This window comes from Dendrobates tinctorius, unplaced genomic scaffold (assembly GCF_039654945.1).
Source record: "Dendrobates tinctorius isolate UK_male_01 unplaced genomic scaffold, ASM3965494v1 ptg000332l, whole genome shotgun sequence".
NCBI lineage: Eukaryota > Metazoa > Chordata > Amphibia > Anura > Dendrobatidae > Dendrobates > Dendrobates tinctorius.
Window position 1 is genome coordinate 2,648,454 of NW_027361998.1, and position 27,639 is coordinate 2,676,092.

The 27,639-nt window shown below is 41.7% G+C and overlaps 1 protein-coding gene across 3 annotated transcripts in view; it reads left to right on the plus strand.

Annotated features, from left to right (window-relative positions):
* Window positions 1-654: 654 nt before the first annotated feature.
* PTK2B (protein tyrosine kinase 2 beta) overlaps window positions 655-27,639 on the plus strand; it is a 178,426-nt gene continuing 151,441 nt past the window's right edge. Inside the window, exon 1 of one of the 3 annotated variants that reach the window (XM_073561927.1) lies at window positions 655-808. Coding sequence is in view for 1 of the 3 variants with exons in the window: in XM_073561926.1 (XP_073418027.1) it covers window positions 1,084-1,143 (60 nt within the window). In the remaining 2 variants the exon portion in view is untranslated. Of the gene's footprint in view, window positions 809-910; window positions 1,144-27,639 lie in introns of those variants that run through there. The other 2 variants (XM_073561928.1, XM_073561926.1) reach the window with 2 other exon arrangements.

Here is a 27,639-nt window from a genome sequence, read left to right on the forward strand (position 1 = left end):
GTGTCCTTATGATAATTAAGACTATATGAAGCTCGTAGTTTTACACCATATAGCCCTTAGATTTGTTTTTCCTTTCCGGCTTTGAATGTTATGTGTCAGTGTGTACTGTAGTTCCGGAATTCTATTCCTGGGCCAGAAAATCTTCCAATGAGTGCTTCTGAATTTTTATCTGCGCTCGTTACAGACTGCTGCATAACATCGGAGCGTCGCCCCAAGAAACAATTCCGGACCCTAATCCAAGAACTGTAAGCCGACCCCCAGCCTATAATAATGATGGTGTGGACACCGACAGGGGCCCCTGTGTAAGAACAGTGGATGGGAGAACTTCTCAAGTCTCATGCACACGTTGCAGATTTCTTTGTGCTTTTTTGTTGCAGATTTCACCCATACTAATAGTGGGGGGGGGGAATTTCCGAGGCAAACACATATTTTACGCAGCGTATTTCGTGCCATTACATCAGGATTTGCAGCAGAATTTTCTACCCCTGTAACACAGAGCAGAAGATCTTCACCCCACTCCCCTATACAAGTGAAGGCTGGGGCTGCCACTTCCTTGCTACAGATGGCAGAGCTTCTCTCACATTCTTCACTTACAGGCACCAGATAAGGAAGTGTGTTGAGTAATCAGGGGTGTGTGCTTGTTATGGGGGGTGGGGAGTGTGTGTAGTGCTTGTTATGGGGGGGTGGACCTCCTAGCTGTTCAGTAGCACAGAGGAGAAGAGGAGGAGTAGTGAGGAGGCACACCTGCCCACTGCCACATTCCATCACCACACGCAGATAGACCTCACCAGGGGAAGGCGCCTGCCAGGTAAGGCTCCTTTATACCTGATGTCACCTTACAATGTGCCAATGACCCAGTTCACATTGATCGTCCGTCAGGGGATTGCGATCCGTAGAGTTGGCGCTGGATTTACTTGACTTGGTGAAATTGACACTTTACAGTCAATATTTACTCTTAAAGCTTCACAATTGTATCACGTCGATGGCGCCCAAGTATCACATTATACCGCCCCAGAAGTCGCCTGGATTGCTGATCTGGCTTTACAATAGGCGGAACTGATACTTTGTATCCAGCGGAGGACAATGAGAAAGTGCGGCTTCCCCCCTGTGTCATGGCTTCATATTGATCTTGTTGTAGAGCAGGTGGGTGCTTTCTGCTCGGTTTACCTTTTTTTGCCTTCGGGCTCATGCACACATTGAGTATTTGGTGAGTTTTTTACCCCAGTATTTGTAAGAAAAAAAAACAGGAGTGGAACAGTCATAGAAACATTTGCACCCCTTCTGCATTTATCACCCACTCCTGGTTTTTGGCTTACGAATACTGGGGTAAAAAAAAACAACTTACCAAATACTCAATGTGTGCACGCGGCCTTAGGGTAAGGTTCTCTGGATTTGCTCTGAATTGCTGATAGCCAGGGCGTGCTGGGAGTTGTAGTTTCTCATCAGCTGGAGAACATTGTAGTGTTATGTAATACAATGTATATCATATAGTGGACAGTGTCCGATCTCTGGATACAGCGCTTCATACTTTATATCGTATTCTATATTGCGATAGGTCAGGTTGTGATTTGCAGGTTCTTGTTGTAGGTGCAGGTGTTAACTCATTCCTCTCCTTGCAAAAACTGTTCATATAGCCGTTTGTTATGGACCGATATTGCAATACGCAGAACTGATTGATTATTCCAATAGGGGGGGGCTGATTTATATCACTATACAGCTGTAAATAGAAGATGTGACCCTCCTCTGGTTTATCACACATATATTACGATACTTTGTATATAATCCACTGCATGTCTGATGCCTCATCCTTCCTGACAATCTCCTGTAGCACCTACTTTCACTCATCCTACTAATGTACGTGCATAATCTGTAGCTGCAGTGACTTGTTCAACATAGAGCCGCACGCAGATTGGATACTGTGTATGTAAATGTTACACTATACAAAATAGCTGAGATGTTACTTTAGGCCATGATTTTTTTTTTTTGTTCTACAGTTGTGACTTCACCCTCTAGGTGTAAGGGTATGTAGATGCCTTCAGCTCCATAATCTGAAGACTGAGAAGCTGATGCTTTACAGTTGTGGCCAAAAGTATTGACACCCCTGCAATTCTGTCAGATAATACTCAGTTTCTTCCTGAAAATGATTGCAAACACAAATTCTTTGGTATTATTATCTTCATTTAATTTGTCTTAAATGAAAAAACACAAAAGAGAATGAAGCAAAAAGCAAAACATTGATCATTTCGCACACAACTCCAAAAATGGGCCAGACAAAAGTATTGGCACCCTCAGCCTAATACTTGGTTGCACAACCTTTAGCCAAGATAACTGCGACCAACCGCTTCCGGTAACCATCAATGAGTTTCTTACAATGCTCTGCTGGAATTTTAGACCATTCTTCTTTGGCAAACTGCTCCAGGTCCCTGATATTAGAAGGATGCCTTCTCCAAACTGCCATTTTTAGATCTCTCCACAGGTGTTCTATGGGATTCAGGTCTGGACTCATTGCTGGCCACCTTAGAAGTCTCCAGTGCTTTCTCTCAAACCATTTTCTAGTGCTTTTTGAAGTGTGTTTTGGGTCATTGTCCTGCTGGAAGACCCATGACCTCTGAGGGAGACCCAGCTTTCTCACACTGGGCCCTACATTATGCTGCAAAATTTGTTGGTAGTCTTCAGACTTCATAATGCCATGCACACGGTCAAGCAGTCCAGTGCCAGAGGCAGCAAAGCAACCCCAAAACATCAGGGAACCTACGCCATGTTTGACTGTAGGGACCGTGTTCTTTTCTTTGAATGCCTCTTTTTTTCTCCTGTAAACTCTATGTTGATGCTTTTGCCCTAAAAGCTCTACTTTTGTCTGATCTGACCAGAGAACATTCTTCCAAAACGTTTTAGGCTTTTTCAGGTAAGTTTTGGCAAACTCCAGCCTGGCTTTTTTATGTCTCGGAGTAAGAAGTGGGGTCTTCCTGGGTCTCCTACCATACAGTCCCTTTTCATTCAGATGCCGACGGATAGTACGGGTTGACACTGTTGTACCCTCGGACTGCAGGGCAGCTTGAACTTGTTTGGATGTTAGTCGAGGTTCTTTATCCAACATCCGCACAATCTTGCGTTGAAATCTCTTGTCAATTTTTCTTTTCCGTCCACATCTAGGGAGGTTAGCCACAGTGCCATGGGCTTTACACTTCTTGATGACACTGCGCACGGTAGACACAGGAACATTCAGGTCTTTGGAGATGGACTTGTAGCCTTGAGATTGCTCATGCTTCCTCACAATTTGGTTTCTCAAGTCCTCAGACAGTTCTTTGGTCTTCTTTCTTTTCTCCATGCTCAATGTGGTACACACAAGGACACAGGACAGAGGTTGAGTCAACTTTAATCCATGTCAACTGGCTGCAAGTGTGATTTAGTTATTGCCAACACCTGTTAGGTGCCACAGGTAAGTTACAGGTGCTGTTAATTACACAAATTAGAGAAGCATCACATGATTTTCGAACAGTGCCAATACTTTTGTCCACCCTCTTTTTTATGTTTGGTGTGCAATTATATCCAATTTGGCTTTAGGACAATTCTTTTTGTGTTTTTTCATGTAAGACAAATTAAATGAAGATAATAATAACAAAGAATTTGTGTTTGCAATCATTTTCAGGAAGAAACTATTATCTGACAGAATTGCAGGGGTGTCAATACTTTTGGCCACAACTGTATATCTGTCGCACACATAAAGTAGTAAGAGTATCTTATGAGTTATGATAGCTGAGATGTTTCTTTAGGCCATGATTTTTTTGTTATAGAGTTGTGACTTCACCCTCTAGGTATAAGGGTATGTAGATGACTTGATCTATACAATCTGAGCATGAACATGAAGACTGAGAAGCTAATGCTTTATATCTAATGTCGTGCACACAAAGTAGTAAGGGTGTCTTATGTGTTGGGCAATGTTGTGATGTGCCAACAGTTATTTATATTCACTCTCTAGGCTTAAGGGTATATAGGTGAGATGAACTGCACTGACATGTTGAACATGAAAACTAATTGGTATTTTTTTTTTTAATCTGTAGTGCAATGTATACAAAATTTATTATTATTATTATTATTATTATTATTATGCATTTATATAGCGCCATTTATTCCATGGCGCTTTACATGTGAAAAGGGGAAATATAGACAAGTATAGTAAACATGTGTAAGACAAGGGACACACAAGTACATAACGAGAGGGGACCCTGCCCGCGAGGGCTCACAGTCTACAGGGATGGGTGAGGATACAGTAGGAGAGGGTAGAGCAGGTCATGCTGTGGTTCAGTAGACCGAGGATCATTGCAGGCTGTAGGCTTCTCGGAACAGGTGGGTCTTCAGGTTCTTCTTGAAGGCTTCCGTTGATGGTGAGAGTCTGATGTGTTGCGGCAGGGAGATCCTGAGTATGGGGGAAGCACGGGAGAAGTCTTGTATGCGGTTGTGGGAAGAAGAGATAAGGGGGGAGTAGAGAAGGAGATCTTGAGATGATCGAAGGTTGCATGCGGGTAGGTACTTAGAGGCCATGTCACAGATGTATGGAGGAGACAGGTTGTGGATGACTTTGTATGTCATGGTTAGGGTTTTGAATTGGAGCCTCTGGGAGATAGGAAGCCAGTGAAGGGCCTGGAATAGGGGGGAGGCTGGGGAATAGCGGTTAGACAGGTGGATTAGTCGGGCAGCAGAGTGTAGGATGGACTGGAGCGGAGCCAGAGTGCTAGAGGGGAGGCCAGAGAGTAGGAGGTTGCAGTAGTCGAGGCGGGAGACGATAAGAGCGTGCACTAGTGTTTTTGTGGTTTCATGGTTGAGGAATGAGCAGATCTGGGAAATATTTTTGAGTTTGAGGCAGCAGGAGGAGGCGAGGGCCTCCTACAAAATAACAAGATTCTTCCATGTGTTATGCCAGGGTATAAATTGTCAAAAGTTGAATTTTTGTGTCTTCACCCTCTAAGTGTAAGGGTATTTAGGTTAGTAGTGTAGAACTGGTTTATTGCGTATGAAAACACAGAACTGCTACTTTGTATGTATCTTACAAAATACAAATATACAAATATAAGTGGTGTCTTATCTTTTATGCCGTGGGTTAGTGTACCAGCAGTTGTGTTTTCACCATTTTGGTGTAAGGATATAAAGGCAAGTAAAGCAGCATAGGCTTGGCAAATAAGAAGACACTAACATCGCAGCTACTTTGTAATTATCATGTGATATACAAATAACAGCCGTGTCTTATATTTTATGCCATGATAGAATGTTCAACCAGTTGTGTTGGTGTGTCTTCACCCTCTAAGCATAAGGGTACATAGATGAATCATGCTGAGCTTGGCTTGTTGAGTAAAAAATACTAAAAATACTCCTTCTATATATCTATCTCTACATATTTCAGTGGAGTCTTATAACATATGTCATGTTCACTGTGCCAGCAATTGTGTTCATGTTCTTTCACCCTTTAGTTGTAAGGGTATTAAGGGTGAATAAAGCAGTATTGGCTTGTTAACATGAAAATATCAATAGTTCAGCTACTTTATATCTATCATGCAATATACAAATAACACGTGTCTTATACTTTATGCCATGATATAATGTGCCATCGGTTGTGTTGATATGATTTTATAAATAGTGCAGAACTGACTGGTTGAGCAAGAATAAAGGAACATTGCATGGTGGATATACAGTCATAGCAAGGTGCAAAAAACATTTTTATACCATGGTTTAATGTGCCAGTGGTTGTATTTTTGTGCTTTTACCCTCTAGGTGTGAGGGAACAAAGGTGAGTTTAGCTGCATTGGCTTTCTAGACATGTTGTCAACACTAATAGAGCTGCTACTTTGTATCTTTCATATGATATACAGATGACAAGTCTTTTGCTTTACACTGTGGTTTAATGTGCAATTAGTGATAGTATGTTTTCACCCTCAGGTTTTAAGGGTATTTGGGTGATTTAAACAGCACTTGTTACACATATAGGCAGAACCAATTTATCTGCAGTATACAAAAAACAAGATTATACCACAATAGCTGGAGATGACTATTCTATGTGACTACTTGACATCCCATGAATCAGGGTTATGTGATATCCATGTTGATAAGGACTCCTTTAGATGCAGGTGGAGGTGGGTTACCAGATTTGCACTGTAGTGTAACTAATTGATGGGGGTCTTTCTGTGTCACCGTGCAATGTCCTGACAATCATTCACATACATCTTCACCCTCTGGTAATTATGGACAGAGTTCACTTCATTTAAAGGGGTTAAACAAAGCAATGAGAATAATAGAGACTATAAGGGTATCATTGTAGGCCTGTGTGGTGTGATCATGGCCCCGGGGATGAGCAGCTGGTCATTATAAGGGTGAAGAGTTTCTAGAGTCTTGTCCTGTGTGTCCGGCAGATGGATGAGGGTCTGTGTGTCCCATTACAGAGTACTGACTGTAAATGACCCAGCGTCACCTGCGAGAAGCAGAGCCTTAGTGGAGACACCACACCGTGCGGAAGAAGCGCCAAAGTGACAACACGGAAGAGAAGAGGTTAACCCCTCCACTGCTGAGGGCCTCCTACACCACATCTGTTCTCTGTCGTTACATAATGCGCAATGGATCACATATGGTGGGATTAGATACACGGCTCAGCAGACAGTATCACACAGGATAAGATTAGATACACGGCTCAGCAGACAGTATCACACAGGAGAGGATTAGATACACGGCTCAGCAGTCAGTATCACACAGGATAGGATTAGATACACGGTTCAGCAGTCAGTATCACATAGGAGAGGATTAGATACACAGCTCAGCAGACAGTATCACACAGGATAGGATTAGATACACAGCTCAGCAGACAGTATCACACAGGATAGGATTAGATACACGGCCCAGCAGACAGTATCACACAGGATAGGATTAGATACACAGCTCAGCAGACAGTATCACACAGGATAGGATTAGATACACGGCTCAGCAGTCAGTATCACACAGGAGAGGATTAGATACACGGCTCAGCAGTCAGTATCACACAGGATAGGATTAGATACACGGCTCATCAGTCAGTATCACACAGGATAGGATTAGATACATGGCTCAGCAGTCAGTATCACACAGGATAGGATTAGATACACGGCTCAGCAGACAGTATCACACAGGATAGGATTAGATACACGGCTCAGCAGTCAGTATCACACAGGATAGGATTAGATACACGGCTCAGCAGACAGTATCACACAGGAGAGGATTAGATACACGGCTCAGCAGTCAGTATCACACAGGGGAGGATTAGATACACGGCTCAGCAGTCAGTATCACACAGGAGAGGATTAGATACACGGCTCAGCAGTCAGTATCACACAGGAGAGGATTAGATACACAGCTCAGCAGTCAGTATCACACAGGAGAGGATTAGATACACGGCTCAGCAGTCAGTATTGCACAGGAGAGGATTAGATACACGGCTCAGCAGTCAGTATCGCACAGGAGAGGATTAGATACACGGCTCAGCAGTCAGTATCACACAGGGGAGGATTAGATACACGGCTCAGCAGTCAGTATCACACAGGATAGGATTAGATACACGGCTCAGCAGTCAGTATCACACAGGATAGGATTAGATACACGGCTCAGCAGTCAGTATCACACAGGAGAGGATTAGATACACGGCTCAGCAGTCAGTATCACACAGGATAGGATTAGATACACGGCTCAGCAGGAAGTATCACACAGGATAGGATTAGATACACGGCTCAGCAGTCAGTATCACACAGGATAGGATTAGATACACGGCTCAGCAGTCAGTATCACACAGGAGAGGATTAGATACACGGCTCAGCAGTCAGTATCACACAGGAGAGGATTAGATACACGGCTCAGCAGTCAGTATCACACAGGAGAGGATTAGATACACGGCTCAGCAGTCAGTATCACACAGGAGAGGATTAGATACACAGCTCAGCAGTCAGTATCACACAGGATAGGATTAGATACACGGCTCAGCAGTCAGTATCACACAGGAGAGGATTAGATACACGACTCAGCAGTCAGTATCACACAGGAGAGGATTAGATACACGGCTCAGCAGTCAGTATCACACAGGAGAAGATTAGATACACGGCTCAGCAGTCAGTATCACACAGGAGAGGATTAGATACACGGCTCAGCAGACAGTATCACACAGGAGAGGATTAGATACACGGCTCAGCAGTCAGTATCACACAGGGGAGGATTAGATACACGGCTCAGCAGTCAGTATCACACGGGAGCGGATTAGATACACAGCTCGTGGGCACAGTATCATGCACGTTAGGGTTAGATGCACAGCTGGTTGGCACACTGTCGCTGTATGTTACGTGTACAGACATTTGGTAGTGTTTCGGGGCTGTGGCTTCCTCTGGAGTGTGGGGGGCACTGGATGGTGAATGGAGCGGGGTCGTGTTGCTCCTTTGTGTCTTTCTGTATTTACACTTCCTGTTTCACAGAAACCTTCATCTAAACTCAGCACTGAAACCTAAATATAACTTCTGGGTAGAACCTGGCGGAGGAGCGGAGGAGACCCCCACTGCCGGATGGGCCCCTAACGGCGAAACCATCTCATTAGAGCCCGGCACGGCGCACGGGAACACAGCACTCCGCAGCCGTATACATAGAGCACAGCTATATAGAAGCACACATGTATACACAGGATACAAATACAGGGAGTATATGATCTGTGGCCTCCATCTCTGCTCTGTAGGATATACTGATAACATTGAGCCTATTTGGGGCCAGTGACCGTCGCCATAGTTGGCCGAGCTCTTCCTCCATCAGACTAAGGGCACGTGCAGACCTCCACGGAGATCAGTCCGATCACAGACCACAGTGCACGGACCGGCAACAGCTCTCCGACCCGAGTGTGAATGCATACAGGCGCTTCTCACAAAATTAGAATATCCTCAAAGTGAATTTATTTCAGTTCTTCAATACAAAAAGTGACTCTCCTATCTTCTATAGAGTCATTACACACAGAGTGATCTATTTCACGTGTTTATTTCAGTTAATGTTGATGATTATGGCTTACAGCCAATGAAAGCCCAAAAGTCATTATCTCAGTAATATTAGAATAATTAACAAACAACACCTGCAAAGGCTCCTAAGTGTTTATAAAGGTCCCTTAGTCTGTTTCAGTAGCTCCACAATCATGGGGAAGACTGCTGACCTGACAGATGTCCAGAAGGCAGTCACTGACACACTCCACAATCATGGGGAAGACTGCTGACCTGACAGATGTCCAGAAGGCAGTCACTGACACACTCCACAATGAGGAGAAGCCACAAAAGGTCATTGGAAAAGAATCCGGTTGTTCACAGAGTTCTGTATCCAAGAATATTAATGGAGAGTGGAGTGGAAGGAGAAAGTGTGGTAGAAAAAGGTGCACAAGCAACCGGGATAACCGCAGCCTGGAAAGGATTGTTAGGAAAAGGCCATTCAAAAATTTGGGGGAGATTCACACGGAGTGGACTGCTGCTGGAGTCATTGCTTCACACCACACACAGACGTATCCAGGACATGGGCTACAAGTGTCACATCCCTTGTGTCACCCACTCATGGCCAATAGACAATGCCAGAAGCGTCTTACCTGGGCCAAGGAGGAAAAGAACCGGACTGTTGTCAGTGGTCCAAGGTGTTGTTGTCAGATGAAAGTAAATTTTGCATTTCACTTAGAAATCGTGGTCCCAGAGTCTGGAGGAAGAGTGGAGAGGCCACAATCCAAGCTGCTGGAGGTCTAGTGTGAAGTCTCCACCATCAGTGATGGTTTGGGGAGCCATGTCATCTGCTGGTGTAGGTCCACTGTGTTTTATCAGGACCAAAGTCAGCGCAGCCATCTACCAGGACATTTTAGAGCTCTTCATGCTTCCCTCTGCCAACAAGTTTTTTGGAGATGGAAATGTCATTCTCCAGCAGGACTTGGCCCCTGTCCACACTGCCAAAAGTACCAATACCTGGTGTACACACAACAGTATCACTGGGCTTTATTGGCAGCAAACTCGCCTGACCTTAACCCCATAGAGAATCTATGGAGTATTGTCAGGAGGAAGATAAGAGACACCAGACCCAACAATGCAGACGAGCTGAAGGCAGCTATCAAAGCAACCTGGGCTTCCATAACCCCTCAGCACTGCCACAGGCTGATCGCCTCCATGCCACGCCGCATTGATGCAGTAATTGATGCCAAAGGAGCCCCGACCAAGTATTGAGGGCATTTACTGATCATACATTTCAGTAGGACAACATTTCGGATTTTACTATCAATTTTCAAGCTGGTGTTATAAAGTATTCTAATTTCCTGAGATAATGACTTTTGGGTTTTCATTGGCTGTAAGCCATAATCATCAACATTAACAGAAATAAACACGTGAAATAGATCCCTCTGAGTGTAATGGCTCTATAGAATATAGGAGAGTCACTGTTTATATTGAAGAACTGAAATAAATTCACTTTCTGAGGATATTCTAATTTAGTGAGACACACGTGTATATGTGTGTGTGTATATATATATATATATATATATATATATATATATATATATGTATATACACAAACATGTGAAGAAAGAGAAAAACGCGGACGGCACAGCTGTTACCATGTAACTTCTGGTGGTGTGCAGTATCCGGAGCACTTGATGCTGGCAGCTTCGGGTGCTGGTCTGGAACTCAACAATGCGAATATATCCAAAAGGAAAGAGAGACCGCACTCCATGAGCTGGTGTGAATAAAGCTTGATTTATTGGCACATGGGGTACATGTCGGCCGGGGGAGTGATATAAGGAGAGGAAAAACAGCTGACAACGGCCGTTTCGCACTATCAAAGCGCTTCGACGGGTCCCAGCTCATGGAGTGCGGTCTCTCTTTCTTTTTGGATATATATACAGCTGTGGCCAAAAGTATTGACACCCCTGCCATTCTGTCAGATAATACTCAGTTTCTTCCGGAAAATGATTGCAAACACAAATTCTTTGGTATTATCTTCATTTAATTTGTCTTAAATGAAAAAACACAAAAGAGAATGAAGCAAAAAGCAAAACATTGATCATTTCACACAAAACTCCAAAAATGGGTCAGACAAAAGTATTGGCACCCTCAGCCTAATACTTGGTTGCACAACCTTTAGCCAAAAAAAACTGCGACCAACCGCTTCCGGTAACCATCAATGAGTTTCTTACAATGCTCTGCTGGAATTTTAGACCATTCTTCTTTGGCAAACTGCTCCAGGTCCCTGATATTTGAAGGGTGCCTTCTCCAAACTGCCATTTTTAGATCTCTCCACAGGTGTTCTATGGGATTCAGGTCTGGACTCATTGCTGGCCACCTTAGAAGTCTCCAGTGCTTTCTCTCAAACCATTTTCTAGTGCTTTTTGAAGTGTTTTGGGTCATTGTCCTGCTGGAAGACCCATGACCTCTGAGGGAGACCCAGCTTTCTCACACTGGGCCCTACATTATGCTGCAAAATTTGTTGGTAGTCTTCAGACTTCATAATGCCATGCACACGGTCAAGCAGTCTAGTGCCAGAGGCAGCAAAGCAACCCCAAAACATCAGGGAACCTCCGCCATGTTTGACTGTAGGGACCGTGTTCTTTTCTTTGAATGCCTCTTTTTTTCACCTGTAAACTCTATCTTGATGCTTTTGCCCAAAAAGCTCTACTTTTGTCTCATCTGACCAGAGAACATTCTTCCAAAACGTTTTAGGCTTTTTCAGGTAAGTTTTGGCAAACTCCAGCCTGGCTGTTTTATGTCTCGGGGTAAGAAGTGGGGTCTTCCTGGGTCTCCTACCATACAGTCCCTTTTCATTCAGATGCCGACGGATAGTACGGGTTGACACTGTTATACCCTCGGACTGCAGGGCAGCTTGAACTTGTTTGGATGTTAGTCGAGGTTCTTTATCCAACATCCGCACAATCTTGCGTTGAAATCTCTTGTCAATTTTTATTTTCCGTCCACATCTAGGGAGGTTAGCCACAGTGCCATGGGCTTTACACTTCTTGATGACACTGCGCACTGTAGACACAGGAACATTCAGGTCTTTGGAGATGGACTTGTAGCCTTGAGATTGCTCATGCTTCCTCACAATTTGGTTTCTCAAGTCCTCAGACAGTTCTTTGGTCTTCTTTCTTTTCTCCATGCTCAATGTGGTACACACAAGGACACAGGACAGAGGTTGAGTCAACTTTAATCCATGTCAACTGGCTGCAAGTGTGATTTAGTTATTGCCAACACCTGTTAGGTGCCACAGGTAAGTTACAGGTGCTGCTAATTACACAAATTAGAGAAGCATCACATGATTTTTCGAACAGTGCCAATACTTTTGTCCACCCTCTTTTTTATGTTTGGTGTGGAATTATATCCAATTTGGCTTTAGGACAATTCTTTTTGTGTTTTTTCATTTAAGACAAATTAAATGAAGATAATAATACCAAAGAATTTGTGTTTGCAATCATTTTCAGGAAGAAACTGAGTATTATCTGACAGAATTGCAGGGGTGTCAATACTTTTGGCCACAACTGTATATATACATACACACACAGTTGTGCGATAAAATGTTCTCCTCCTTCCTGATTTCCTATTCTTTTGCATGTTTGTCACACTTAAATGTTTCCAATAACCAAAGAAATGTAAATATTAGACAAAGATAACACAAGCAATCACAAAATGCAGTTTTTAAATTAAGGTCTTTATTATTAAGGGAAAAAGAAATCCAAATGTACAGGGCCCTGTGTGGAAAAGTGATTGCTCCCTCCAATTAAAACATAAATTAACTATGGTTTATCGCATCTTTGGGAAGTTGAATTCACATTCCCTAGCCACACTCAGGCCTGATTACTGCCACACCTGTTCTCAATCATGAAATCACTTAAATAGGACCTGCCTGACAAAGTGAAGTAGACCAAGATAGTATACACTATCCTTCATTTTTATCACACCTCTCTTATTGCGGGCATGCCTTGTTTCGGAGTGTTGCTGGCATGCTCTGTGACTTCCGCAAAGTTCATGGAGGAAGAAGGGAGCTATAAAAAAGTGATCTTTGAGGTGTCAGTCTCTTACAAGGCTCAGACAGACGCTGCAAGGTCTCAGGATTAATTTATTGTTTTTTAAATATATAATATACTGGATTTAAAGAATTTTCTAATGACACTTTCCCTTTGTTCCACCAACAACCTTTATCCCCATCCATAGGATAAGTAAAGTATGTGTGACCTGTGGGGGTCTGACTCTGCTGGGACCCCTGACAATCTTATGTACGGTGGTCCTGTCTTGGTAGATTGGTAGTTGCCACGGTTTATGGGAGTGGGGGTCGTACGTGTGCTCTGTTGTTTAATTCCCATAGATTATGGGACCCCCATCCTCAGGATTAGTGGCGGTCCCGGGTCCAGCTGTGAGATTGCCACAGTTTGTACAAGTGTCTTGGATTTCCATCCTTCTGATGTACAGTAGTAATAGCTGTGAGATCTGCAGGAATGTGGCCGGGTTGTGCGCACTCATCACCGCGGAGGCAAATCTGACATTCAGCGAGGAATGTGTAGCCCCAGGGTGATATCGTCTGTGGCACCCAGAGAGTTAATGAAGGCTTCCTATTTAGCCTTCCAGAAGAGGAGCATGGGCCGCAGAGATATGTATGAGGCCCGTGTATCATCAATTTAGAGGGGGTTTCCACTTTTATGCACATGCAGAATCTTTCTGATAGACTGTGCGCTGTATTTTCTCACTATCTCCTCTTGCTGTCAGTGAATGGAAACATTTTTCACATCCAGATGCCCAAAAGTTGTAGTTGTGGGATTTGTAGTTTTGCAGACACAATCCACCCAGGACGGGTCTGGTACCCCCCATGGTCAGGCGCTGCATCTATACACCATGCTATCTATGTAGCGCTCTGCATGTCCGGAGGTCTCTGCTCCATCACAGCCGTCAGCCATTTCCTGAGCCGTGACCACATTTGTATGTAAGAGACACCAGAAGAAGTTCCCTGAAGCACAGAACGGGGGTCTTCTAATATTCACAAACTCAGTAGAATTAAGAATTAGATAGAGAGGGTCGTTCATAACATTAGCAGTTGTCCGAATGTTCAATGATGACCTTTGGATCGGTGGTGATCTGAATGCTGGAGCCCATATGGATCCCGAGACTGAGGATCTGAAAAGTCCCATTGGAATGAGGCAGTGTCCGCACTTTCACACCATCAGGGGTATCAATATGGAGGAAGCTGAGGCTGCAGTTGCACCAAGGATCTGAACTATAAAGTGGACCCAAATGACCCAGGTGAGATAGAAAAAGAATTTACTATAAAAGATCTATAATAGTTGGGGGCCCTGTTGGAGACTTTGCATTGGGGCCCATTAGCTCCAAGTTACGCCCCCTCGTAGCAGCGCTCCATTCAGTCTCTAGAAGACCCCTGGAGATTGCATGTACAATGATTATTCGGCAATGCCTGGAGTGGTGGACAGTGGGCACCAGGGGCAGAAATATCATTGGTGCAGCCACACAGGGGCCCAAGAGGTAAAGGGGCCACTTCTATCTCCAATGCAGCAAGCAGCTTCTGTCATACACAGAATTATTGGACAGCAAAGGGCCCATATACTGTTCTTCCACCCGGGCACCTTTCTGTCTACTGTCCTCCATGCACATTCCCGTTCTAGAGCCCCAATATCACAAAGTCACCCATTTGCAAATTATCAGCAAATTTTTCAATAGATGCAAACTTATAATGTTGGAAATAAGCCTTAAAAAGTGGTAAACTTTGAAAACCGCCAACATTGCTCACTCTGAAAGTTCTCTGGTCTTCTGCCACCAGTCCTCCATTATGATACAAACTCCGTAGTGGTATCTAGTTGTGTAACTGTGCAGAAGCTTCGGGGTCAGTAGAAATCCCTGTAGAGGCTTCTCCCACACCAGCAGGGGTTGTCCAGGCCTAGAATCTATAGAAATTCTATGTGGCTGCAGATTTGTGAATACTCATCATGCACGCAGTCAGGATTCTCTGGTGCCGGGAGCTGCTGGGCACGTGACTGCAAGTGTGCAATTTGGATACATAAGGTCACTTGCAGACTAGACGTTCCGCAGCCTCGCTCAATACAAGTGAAAGGTCACGTCTAGTCAGAATGTGGCCGGAAATATGAAAATCACAAATCTGATCTTGGTGACACTAAGTATAGGAAAATGTTATATAGAGATGGAGAGAAAATCTTAATACCGTAAAAAAAAAAAGGGAAAACTTGACAAAGTTTTGCATTCAAGCAAAAAACAGAGAATCCACTGATAAAGTTGGATGATAGAAAGTGATATAACGTGCGGGCTTATACTGAGATCGAACCCTGAGATAAACTCACAAGATCACAACTCTGGGAAAGCAGCAGAGAAGAAGTTAGACATATATAGGGGCTAAAATACAGAAACAACTAGGAAAAAATGGTTTTGTGTAACTAACAACCAATATTACTCCCTTTTCCTCCCGGTGAGCTCTACGGGACCCCAGGTGGCAAGTCTGTGCAATTCATGGAATGACATCCATTGGTCATTTTGTTACACCCAATGGACACCACCTTGTGAGTCAAATAATCTTTAGTTAAGCGAAAGGGAAAAAAGTTGACCTTGACCAATGAGTAATGGCCCACAGTGGAAATACATGTGTAGTAGTGTCATATTGTGTGACCGCTTTGTCCCTTGGCTTCAGGAAGACATTACTTCACGTTGCACCAAACCACCCAACGGTGGTCTACTGCCATGTTCCTCATTGCCTCGTTTTACACCGTGGGCTTGGGAGGTAGCAGCGACCACCATGATCTCCCGCAAAGCGCATGGACTAGAAATGCTGGGGTAACAATATGGGCTACCAAGAATAAAGGATGACCCTGACGATCCCCACAAAAGGGTGGAGAACCAATGGTGGTCACCTAAGGAGTGTCGTAGATTTATCGCCGGCTGTTCATGGGAATCATCTTCCCTGAACACTATTGATCCCTACGACCTGTGCACTGGAAATGCCAAACTGATCTTGGGCCATAGAGGATCAGTTGTAAAACAATTCATTGGTTCACAAAAGGAGATTGCAACAAAAAATACCAAAAGTGATAAAAATAAATCCAGAGAAAATAATCACAAAAACCCTAATGATGTGAGAGATCCGTGAAGAAACTACACATAGCTGGAAGGTCATACCTAGATGCCAAGGGGGGAGTTGGAGCTGGGCTCTGGTGTTTCGGGAGGTCCAAATACGTATTTGCCCCATAATAAGTCTCCGAGATTACATATGGCACATGGTTTGTGAGGGGTCCTTGTACACAGTTGGTATTGAAGCCAGTGAGATTGGTGGAAAAATGATCAAAATGTCATTACTGAGCTATGACCAGGTGTAAACTAGTATTAGGGCAAATTGGCCAACGGGCTGTTGGTATGTTACGGCCAGGCTATAATGTATATTGTTTTGGAATACAGAAAAAAACATATTTTGGACATTATTTCTACACAGACACAAAAAATAAAGGTAGAAATTAAAAAAATGTAACTATAAAGGTTGACATCATCTTTTGGTCCAGAACATCAAAACAAGTAATGGCCTTCACTTCCGTGTGTGGAGCTTAGCGATAAATGCCGTAAATATCAGGTTTATTACATCTACTGATATAAAATTTAGCAATTGACCCCATCACATAGGAATAATGCCCGGTAGAAAGTCTCGAGGCGGTGACTACAGACGGGAAGACGTTGAGTGGTGACATTTAGGATCAATGTGATTGTATCTCCTAAAGTCGAAATTATATTTTTTCAGAATGAAGCAAAACTTTTACACAAGGTGGAAAAATGAGTTGTAATAAATGAAATGATTTATGTGATTATAGAAAAAGAGAACATTTCCTTCTGGTAAACCTGTGAGATGAACAGTAAATTGCTCATCAAAATACCAAGTCAAAAATATGGTAGGATAAAGAGTTATCTGGAACCTAAGGGTGACGAAAGGACAACTGGGGTAAGACTCTGAGATAAAGGAGGAGTGTTGAGAAAACTGGTAGACAGTAGAGGAATGGTGTAAGAAGGAGAACCAGGGAAACAGTTGGTACATAGATAACGGGATAAAGAAGAAGATAATGGAAGGTGATAAGAGAAATAAAATAGGCAATGAGGAAAAGGATGCCACATGGCAAGGAAGCAGATGGAAGTCACAGTGGGCATAACAAATAGATGGTAGAAGATGGTCGGTCAGAGAGGCAGATGGTAGAAGATAGTGGACCAGAGAGGCAGACGGTAGAAGATGATGGGTCAGAGTGGCAGATAGGAGGAAATGGTGGGCCAGAGAGACAGATGGTAGGAGATGGTGGGCCAGAAAGACAGTTGGTAAAAGATGGTGGGCCAGGGAGGCAGATTATAGGAGATGGTGGGCCAGGGAGGCAGATGGTAGGAGATGGTGGGCCAGAGAGGCAGATGAATGAAGATCGTGGGTCAGAGAAGCAGATTATAGGAGATGTCAGTTTGTAGGAGATGGTGGGTCAAGGGGCAGATGGTAGAAGATGACGGGCTAGAGAGGCAGATGGTAGAAGACAGTGGGCCAGTGAGGCAGATTGTAGAAGATGGTGGGTGAGAGAGGCAGATGGTAGAAGACTGTGGGCCAGAGAGGCAGATTGTAAAAGATGGTGGGTCACAGAGGCAGACAGTGGAAGATGGTGGGCCAGAGTGGGAGATTGTAGGAGATGATAGGCCAGGGAGGCAGATAGTAGAAGATATTGGTGGGCCGGAGAGGCAGATAGTTGACTAGAGTGGTAGATTGTTGGAGATGGTGGGCCAGAGAGGCAGATGGTAGAATATGGTGAGTCAAAGAGGCAGATTATAGAAGATGGTGGGTCAGAAAGGCAGATAGTAGAAGATGGTGGGCCAGAGTGGTAGATTGTTGGAGATGGTGGGCTAGGGAGGCAGATGGTAGATGATGGTGGGCCAGAGAGGTAGATGATGGTGGGCCAGAGAGGCAGATCGTAGGAGATGGTGGGCCAGAGAGACAGTTGGTAGAAGATGGTGGGCCAGGGAGGCAGATTATAGGAGATGGTGGGCCAAGGAGGCAGATGGTAGGAGATGGTGGGCCAGAGAAGCAGATGGATGAAGATCGTGGGTCAGAGAAGCAGATTATAGGAGATGTCAGCTTGTATGAGATGGTGGGTCAAGGGGCAGATGGTAGATGATAGGCTAGAGAGGCAGATGGTAGAAGATGGTGGGTGAGAGAGGCAGATTGTAGAAGATGGTGGATGAGAGAGGCAGATGGTAGAAGACTGTGGGCCAGAGAGGCAGATTGTAAAAGATGGCGGGTCACAGAGGCAGACAGTGGAAGATGGTGGGCTAGAGTGGGATTTTGTAGGAGATGATAGGCCAGGAAGGCAGATAGTAGAAGATATTGGTGGGCCGGAGAGGCAGATAGTAGACTAGAGAGGTAGATTGTTGGAGATGGTGGGCCAGAGAGGCAGATGGTAGAATATGGTGAGTCAGAGAGGCAAATTATAGAAGATGGTGGGTCAGAAAGGCAGATAGTAGAAGATGATGGGCCAGAGTGGTAGATTGTTGGAGATGGTGGGCTAGGGAGGCAGAAGGTAGATGATGGTGGGCCAGAGAGGCAGATGGTAGGAGATGGTGGGCCATAGAGGCAGATGTTAGGAGATGGTGGGCCATAGAGGCAGATGTTAGGAGATGGTGTGATGTAAAGGTAATTTGAAAAAGTCAGTGAAGCAAGAAGAGTTTAGAGGAGAGGGTGAGCTGAGGAGGCACTTAGGACAAGTTGCTGGACTAAAATGTTAATCTCCTGATGAGAACAATAAATGCTGAAAATACATTTCTGACTGCTGCTGTCTCCCACATGGCCTACATTTACTGTCAGTAGGTTATAAAAAAAAAATGGGAGAAGGTTGATGCAGAGGAAGTGAGTAACACATGACGGCCAGATCACAGTACACAGGATTCTATTATAGTTTGTAGCCGTGGTGATACATCGCTATGCATAGGAGCTTTATACACAAATGGATAGCTTGATAAGTTTCTTGACTCCTCAATGGCATCTTTACCGGCTCTCGATGTCCTCCTACGCGGCAGCCCCTGTGCTCACCATCGCCCCTGCTGAGTAATGCAGTTAGAAAATTGGGGTGAAACCTTAATACCCATCCCTAGGGCTGAGCAGGAATATGTCTCCAGCTAGAAGCGCATTTAAAGGGAAGGTGACAAAACTAGTAAAAGTGTTTTATTCGTTGCGTGTGATTGTCGACGTTCTTTTTGTCTGTTGAGTCACATGTGGCAAAGCCTCCCCCAATCTGTGATCCGTATCAGTGATTGTCACACGTCGGATTGTGATGCCGGATAGGGAGAACCGGCTGGTGGCACCATGATAAATACTCAATACAATGTGGCCACCTGCCGATTTACCGAAACGCTTGTATCCACGTCCATTGCGCCCCACATTTCCCATGTGTTCATACACGGTGGAATGTGATGCCTCAGCTGGCCCGCTGGCTGGCACGGAGGGGCTGGCACCATTGTCTTCTCCTTCAATAGAAGCAGATGAAGCCGGATCATATACAGACGCAATGTTATTTTACCCGTGTAGACTACAAAGCTTGTAACATCCATGTTATTCCTGCCCCCGGTCACTAGTCAGTTTTCGTCACCCGATAAAGGGACGCTTGTGTGTTTCTGACTTGGAATCAAAGTTACCAAAAAGAATTCGAAGAATTTAAAAAAAGTGAAAAAATAAAACTTATCATGACATCATAACCTCAGGTATATAAAATTCAAGTAGTGATAACAGTATATAACATAGTAAACTAAAGAAAAACCTTTTCCCGGTAATGTCTATTTACCTTCCCCGCCTGAACTTAAAAAAGGACACTGATGTGAGGGAAATGGAAGGTTAAAGTGAATTTCAACTTTTAATTTAAATTAATTCTGTGCAAATTTCCTCATATCTCTAAGTCAAAGTGTTCGGCTACTGAGCTCCAAATCCCTTGCATGGACCAAGAGTTAAATGATAAAGTTCTGTCTGTCTGACGCCACCACTAGAGGGAGCTCAGGAGCATAATGAAGACAGGGTCATGATACAATTCACACTATCACTAGTATTCAGTAAGTATTCAGTAAGTATTCAATCATTTGTCTGCGCAGCGGTGATACAGAGAAGGAAAACGGAAAACGCGATCCGTACTGAGCGCTAAACACCACGTAAGAACCGCAACTAATAGATGATATGATATGATCAACCCCTTTAAATGCAAACTACAATCTGTATTACATTTACTTCTTCCTATATGGAGGACCTGCCATCAACATCACTGATAGCAAGTCAGGATCTAGTAGGTCTGGAGATTGACTTTGCTTCTCTTTCAACTCAGCCCAGGGGCAAATTCCAGAGAGTGGAGACACCAGTTCTGTCCTGTTGTTCCCCCGCCCGTCCCGGTGTGCTGACACAGTATAAACCTCACCAGCGCAGCCATAGCCCCGGAGGATATAGGTGTGTTCTGCTCGACTCTCGCCGCCATGTAACGGTCCCTGGTTACTTGACTATTCTAATGGGAAATAAAGAATTTGTAAAGTGAAATTTGAAGTGTTGTCAAGAGCACAGCTCGGAACGATATCAAGCGGCAGGCGGCACAGCAAACAGTATTATTAAACTATAATACTACAGCGCCGGAGTAAAAAGCCTAAACGGTAATTTAATAATACTGTTACTTATATGTACTCTTATAATCGCACCAGAAATTTACAAAATGATTCCATAACTGAATCAAATAAGCTAAACTATTCTAATGCTATCACCTATGTACAAGAATATAACTACTATAATACTGCTCCTATATACAAGGATATAACTACTATAATACTGCCCCTATGTACAAGAATATCACTACTATAATACTGCCCACTATGTACAAGAATAAAACTACTATAATACTGCCCCTATGTACAAAAATATAACTACTATAATACTGCCCACTATGTACAAGAATATAACTACTATAATACTGCCCCCTATGTACAAGAATATAACTACTATAATGCTGCCCCTATGTACAAGAATATAACTACTATAATACTGCCCCTATGTACAAGAATATAACTACTATAATACTGCCCCCTATGTACAAGAATATCACTACTATAATACTGCCCACTATGTACAAGAATATCACTACTATAATACTGCCCACTATGTACAAGAATATAACTACTATAATACTGCTCCTATGTACAAGAATATCACTACTATAATACTGCCCACTATGTACAAGAATATAACTACTATAATACTGCCCCTATGTACAAGAATATCACTACTATAATACTGCCCCCTATGTACAAGAATATAACTACTATAATACTGCCCCTATGTACAAGAATATAACTACTATAATACTGCCCCCTATGTACAAGAATATAACTACTATAATACTGCCCCCTATGTACAAGAATATAACTACTATAATACTGCCCCCTATGTACAAGAATATAACTACTATAATACTGCCCCTATGTACAAGAATATCACTACTATAATACTGCCCCCTATGTACAAGAATATCACTACTATAATACTGCCCCCTATGTACAAGAATATAACTACTATAATACTGCCCACTATGTACAAGAATATAACTACTATAATACTGCCCCTATGTACAAGAATATAACTACTATAATACTGCTCCTATGTACAAGAATATCACTACTATAATACTGCCGACTATGTACAAGAATATAACTACTATAATACTGCCCCTATGTACAAGAATATCACTACTATAATACTGCTCCTATGTACAAGAATATAACTACTATAATACTGCCCACTATGTACAAGAATATAACTACTATAATACTGCCCCTATGTACAAGAATATAACTACTATAATACTGCCCCTATGTACAAGAATATCACTACTATAATACTGCCCACTATGTACACGAATATAACTACTATAATACTGCTCCTACGTACAAGAATATCACTACTATAATACTGCCCACTATGTAAAAGAATATAACTACTATAATACTGCCTCTATGTACAAGAATATCACTACTATAATACTGCTCCTATGTACAAGAATATAACTACTATAATACTGCTCCTATGTACAAGAATATAACTACTATAATACTGCTCCTATGTACAAGAATATAACTACTATAATACTGCCCCCTATGTACAAGAATATAACTACTATAATACTGATCCTATGTACAAGAATATAACTACTGTAATACTGCCCCCTATGTACAAGAATATAACTACTATAATACTGGCCCCTATGTACAAGAATATCACTACTATAATGCTGCCCCTATGTACAAGAATATCACTACTATAATGCTGCTCCTATGTACAAGAATATAACTACTATAATACTGCTCCTATGTACAAGAATATAAGTACTATAATACTGCTCCTATGTACAAGAATATAACTACTATAATACTGCCCCTATGTACAAGAATATAACTACTATAATACTGCCCCTATGTACAAGAATATAACTACAATAATACTGCCCCCTATGTACAAGCATATAACTACTATAATACTGATCCTATGTACAAGAATATAACTACTGTAATACAGCCCCCTATGTACAAGAATATAACTACTATAATACTGCTCCTATGTACAAGAATATAACTACTGTAATACTGCCCCCTATGTACAAGAATATAACTACTATAATACTGCCGCTATATACAAGAATATAACTACTATAATACTGCCCCTATGTACAAGAATATAACTGCTATAATACTGCTCTTTATGTACAAGAATATAACTACTATAATACTGCTCCTATGTACAAGAATATAACTGCTATAATACTGCCCCTATGTACAAGACTATAACTACTATAATACTGCCCCTATGTACAAGAATATAACTACTATAATACTGCTCCCTATATACAAGAATATAACTACTATAATACTGCTCCCTATGTACAAGAATATAACTACTATAATACTGCCCCCTATGTACAAGAATATAACTAACACTGCCCCCTATGTACAAGAATATAACTACTATAATACTGTCCCCTATGTACAAGAATATAACTACTATAATACTGCTCCCTATGTACAAGAATATAACTACTATAATACTGCTCCCTATCTACAAGAATATAACTACTATAATACTGCTCCCTATGTACAAGAATATAACTACTATAATACTGCTCCCTATGTACAAGAATATAACTACTATATTACTGCCCCCTATGTACAAGAATATAACTACTATAATACTGCTCCCTATGTACAAGAATATAACTACTATAATACTGCTCCCTATGTACAAGAATATAACTACTATAATACTGCTCCCTATGTACAAGAATATAACTACTATAATACTGCTCCCTATGTACAAGAATATAACTACTATAATACTGCCCCTATGTACAAGAATATAACTACTATAATACTGCTCCCTATGTACAAGAATGTAACTACTATAATACTGCTCCCTATGTACAAGTATATAACTACTATAATACTGCACCCTATGTACAATTATATAACAACTATAATACTGCCCCCTATGTACAAGTATATAACTACTATAATACTGCCCCTATGTACAAGAATATAACTACTATAATACTGCTCCTATGTACAAGAATATAACTACTATAATACTGCTCCCTATATACAAGAATATAACTACTATAATACTGCTCCCTATGTACAAGAATATAACTACTATAATACTGTCCCCTATGTACAAGAATATAACTACTATAATACTGCTCCCTATGTACAAGAATATAACTACTATAATACTGCTCCCTATGTACAAGAATATAACTACTATAATACTGCTCCCTATGTACAAGAATATAACTACTATAATACTGCCCCCTATGTACAAGAATATAACTACTATAATACTGCTCCCTATGTACAAGAATATAACTACTATAATACTGCTCCCTATGTACAAGAATATACAGTAACTACTATAATACTGCCCCCTATGTACAAGAATATAACTAATACTGCCCCCTATGTACAAGAATGTAACTACTATAATACTGCTCCCTATGTACAAGTATATAACTACTATAATACTGCCCCCTATGTACAATTATATAACAACTATAATACTGCCCCCTATGTACAAGTATATAACTACTATAATACTGCTCCCTATGTACAAGAATATAACTACTATAATACTGCTCCCTATGTACAAGAATATAACTACTATAATACTGCTCCCTATGTACAAGAATATAACTACTATAATACTGCTCCCTATGTACAAGAATATAACTACTATAATACTGCCCCTATGTACAAGAATATAACTACTATAATACTGCTCCCTATGTACAAGAATATAACTACTATAATACTGCTCCCTATGTACAAGAATATAACTACTATAATACTGCTCCCTATGTACAAGAATATAACTAATACTGCCCCCTATGTACAAGAATGTAACTACTATAATACTGCTCCCTATGTACAAGTATATAACTACTATAATACTGCCCCCTATGTACAATCATATAACAACTATAATACTGCCCCCTATGTACAAGTATATAACTACTATAATACTGCTCCCTATGTACAAGAATATAACTACTATAATACTGCTCCCTATGTACAAGAATATAACTACTATAATACTGCTCCCTATGTACAAGAATATAACTACTATAATACTGCCCCTATGTACAAGAATATAACTACTATAATACTGCTCCCTATGTACAAGAATATAACTACTATAATACTGCTCCCTATGTACAAGAATATAACTACTATAATACTGCCCCTATGTACAAGAATATAACTACTATAATACTGCTCCCTATGTACAAGAATATAACTACTATAATACTGCTCCCTATGTACAAGAATATAACTACTATAATACTGCCCCTATGTACAAGAATATAACTACTATAATACTGCTCCCTATGTACAAGAATATAACTACTATAATACTGCTCCCTATGTACAAGAATATAACTACTATAATACTGCTCCCTATGTACAAGAATATACAGTAACTACTATAATACTGCCCCCTATGTACAAGAATATAACTAATACTGCCCCCTATGTACAAGAATGTAACTACTATAATACTGCTCCCTATGTACAAGTATATAACTACTATAATACTGCCCCCTATGTACAATTATATAACAACTATAATACTGCCCCCTATGTACAAGTATATAACTACTATAATACTGCTCCCTATGTACAAGAATATAACTACTATAATACTGCTCCCTATGTACAAGAATATAACTACTATAATACTGCTCCCTATGTACAAGAATATAACTACTATAATACTGCCCCTATGTACAAGAATATAACTACTATAATACTGCTCCCTATGTACAAGAATGTAACTACTATAATACTGCTCCCTATGTACAAGTATATAACTACTATAATACTGCCCCCTATGTACAATCATATAACAACTATAATACTGCCCCCTATGTACAAGTATATAACTACTATAATACTGCTCCCTATGTACAAGAATATAACTACTATAATACTGCTCCCTATGTACAAGAATATAACTACTATAATACTGCTCCCTATGTACAAGAATATAACTACTATAATACTGCCCCTATGTACAAGAATATAACTACTATAATACTGCTCCCTATGTACAAGAATATAACTACTATAATACTGCTCCCTATGTACAAGAATATAACTACTATAATACTGCCCCTATGTACAAGAATATAACTACTATAATACTGCTCCCTATGTACAAGAATATAACTACTATAATACTGCTCCCTATGTACAAGAATATAACTACTATAATACTGCCCCTATGTACAAGAATATAACTACTATAATACTGCTCCCTATGTACAAGAATATAACTACTATAATACTGCTCCCTATGTACAAGAATATAACTACTATAATACTGCTCCCTATGTACAAGAATATAACTACTATAATACTGCTCTCTATGTACAAGAATATAACTACTATAATACTGCTCCCTATGTACAAGAATATAACCACTATAATACTGCTCCCTATGTACAAGAATATAACTACTATAATACTGCTCTCTATGTACAAGAATATAACTACTATAATACTGCTCTCTATGTACAAGAATATAACTACTATAATACTGCTCCCTATGTACAAGAATATAACTACTATAATACTGCCCCTATGTACAAGAATATAACTACTATAATACTGCCCCTATGTACAAGAATATAACTACTATAATACTGCTCCTGTGTACAAGAATATAACTACTATAATACTGCCCCTATGTACAAGAATATAACTACTATAATACTGCCCCCTATGTACAAGAATATAACTACTATAATACTGCCTCTTTGTGTAATACTTTGATATCACACAGTTTTATTTTTTGCTGTGTTTGGCTAGTTTCACACTAGCGTTTATTCGACGCAGCGCAAGGTGCCGCTAAGCCCCGCCCCCTGCCGGCTCCCTGCCCACCCCATCCGGTCATCGCCGCCTACTATCGCACATGGACGCTTGCGATCTGCGCACCCTATCTTTAGCATAGGGTGCGCAGATCGTGCGCTGGCCTGCGCTAGTCGGATTTTGGCTGCGCAGCGCACGGCCAGCGCACGATCTGCGCACCCTCTGCTAAAGATAGGGTGCGCAGATCGCAAGCGTCCATGTGCGATAGTAGGCGGCGATGACCGGATGGAGTGGGCAGGGAGCCGGCAGGGGGCGGGGCTAAGCGGCGCCGTGCACTGTGTCGAATAAACGCTAGTGTGAAGCTAGCCTAAATGATCACAATCCCAGTAGAGCTTTGGACATTCGCTTCTTGTCTCTGATACATGCTTCCTGTAAATGGTCGCTATTCTTGGTTTCTGTGCTTTTGGACACATGATTGTCCTGTATAGCTGTTTTGTTATTATCCAGATTATTATAAACGTTGACATTAATGCGGATTCTTTTCTCGGGTTTATTAGTAGCGAGTTTCCGGGCGCCGTCTGTAGAAGTGTCGGTGCCATGAGGACACATCTCTCTCGTTCGGGTGCCAGCTGCTCTCCGGTCCTAGGAGCTTGCAATCATCTAGACGTGGCTTAGGGATTCCTGTTGGTGTGAGCACAGGGTGCATTCGTCTCATTTACCAAAAACACAGTTTTTGCATTTTGGGTAAAAACAACATAACAAAGATAGACGGTTCCATCGATTTCTTCCAAAATGCAAAGTGAGTCATTGTAACAGCAGACGCCCACCCATCCCCGAGCAGCGATCGTTTTGTTCTGGTGGCATTCATCACATCATTACAGAGTTGAAGAAAATCACAGAGTTCCTCTGACAGCGAGGAAAATAAAAAATATTAACCCTTCTCTCACTGTATCTGATAGATCACAGGTATTGACTCTACTAATTTAAAGGGCTCCCATCATTGGCATCCCTTACAGAGGCGGTCACAATACCTGCCATGACACTTTCAGATTTTTAAACATCACTTAGCCCCATTCTAGCTCTATTTCTGTTATGAAATCTTTTAAAACAATTAGATCAAACACAACGTCAAATTCTACTTTATAGTAGAAATGTAGATGAATTGGTTTAAAGAAAAACTTTACAGCGGCATGTC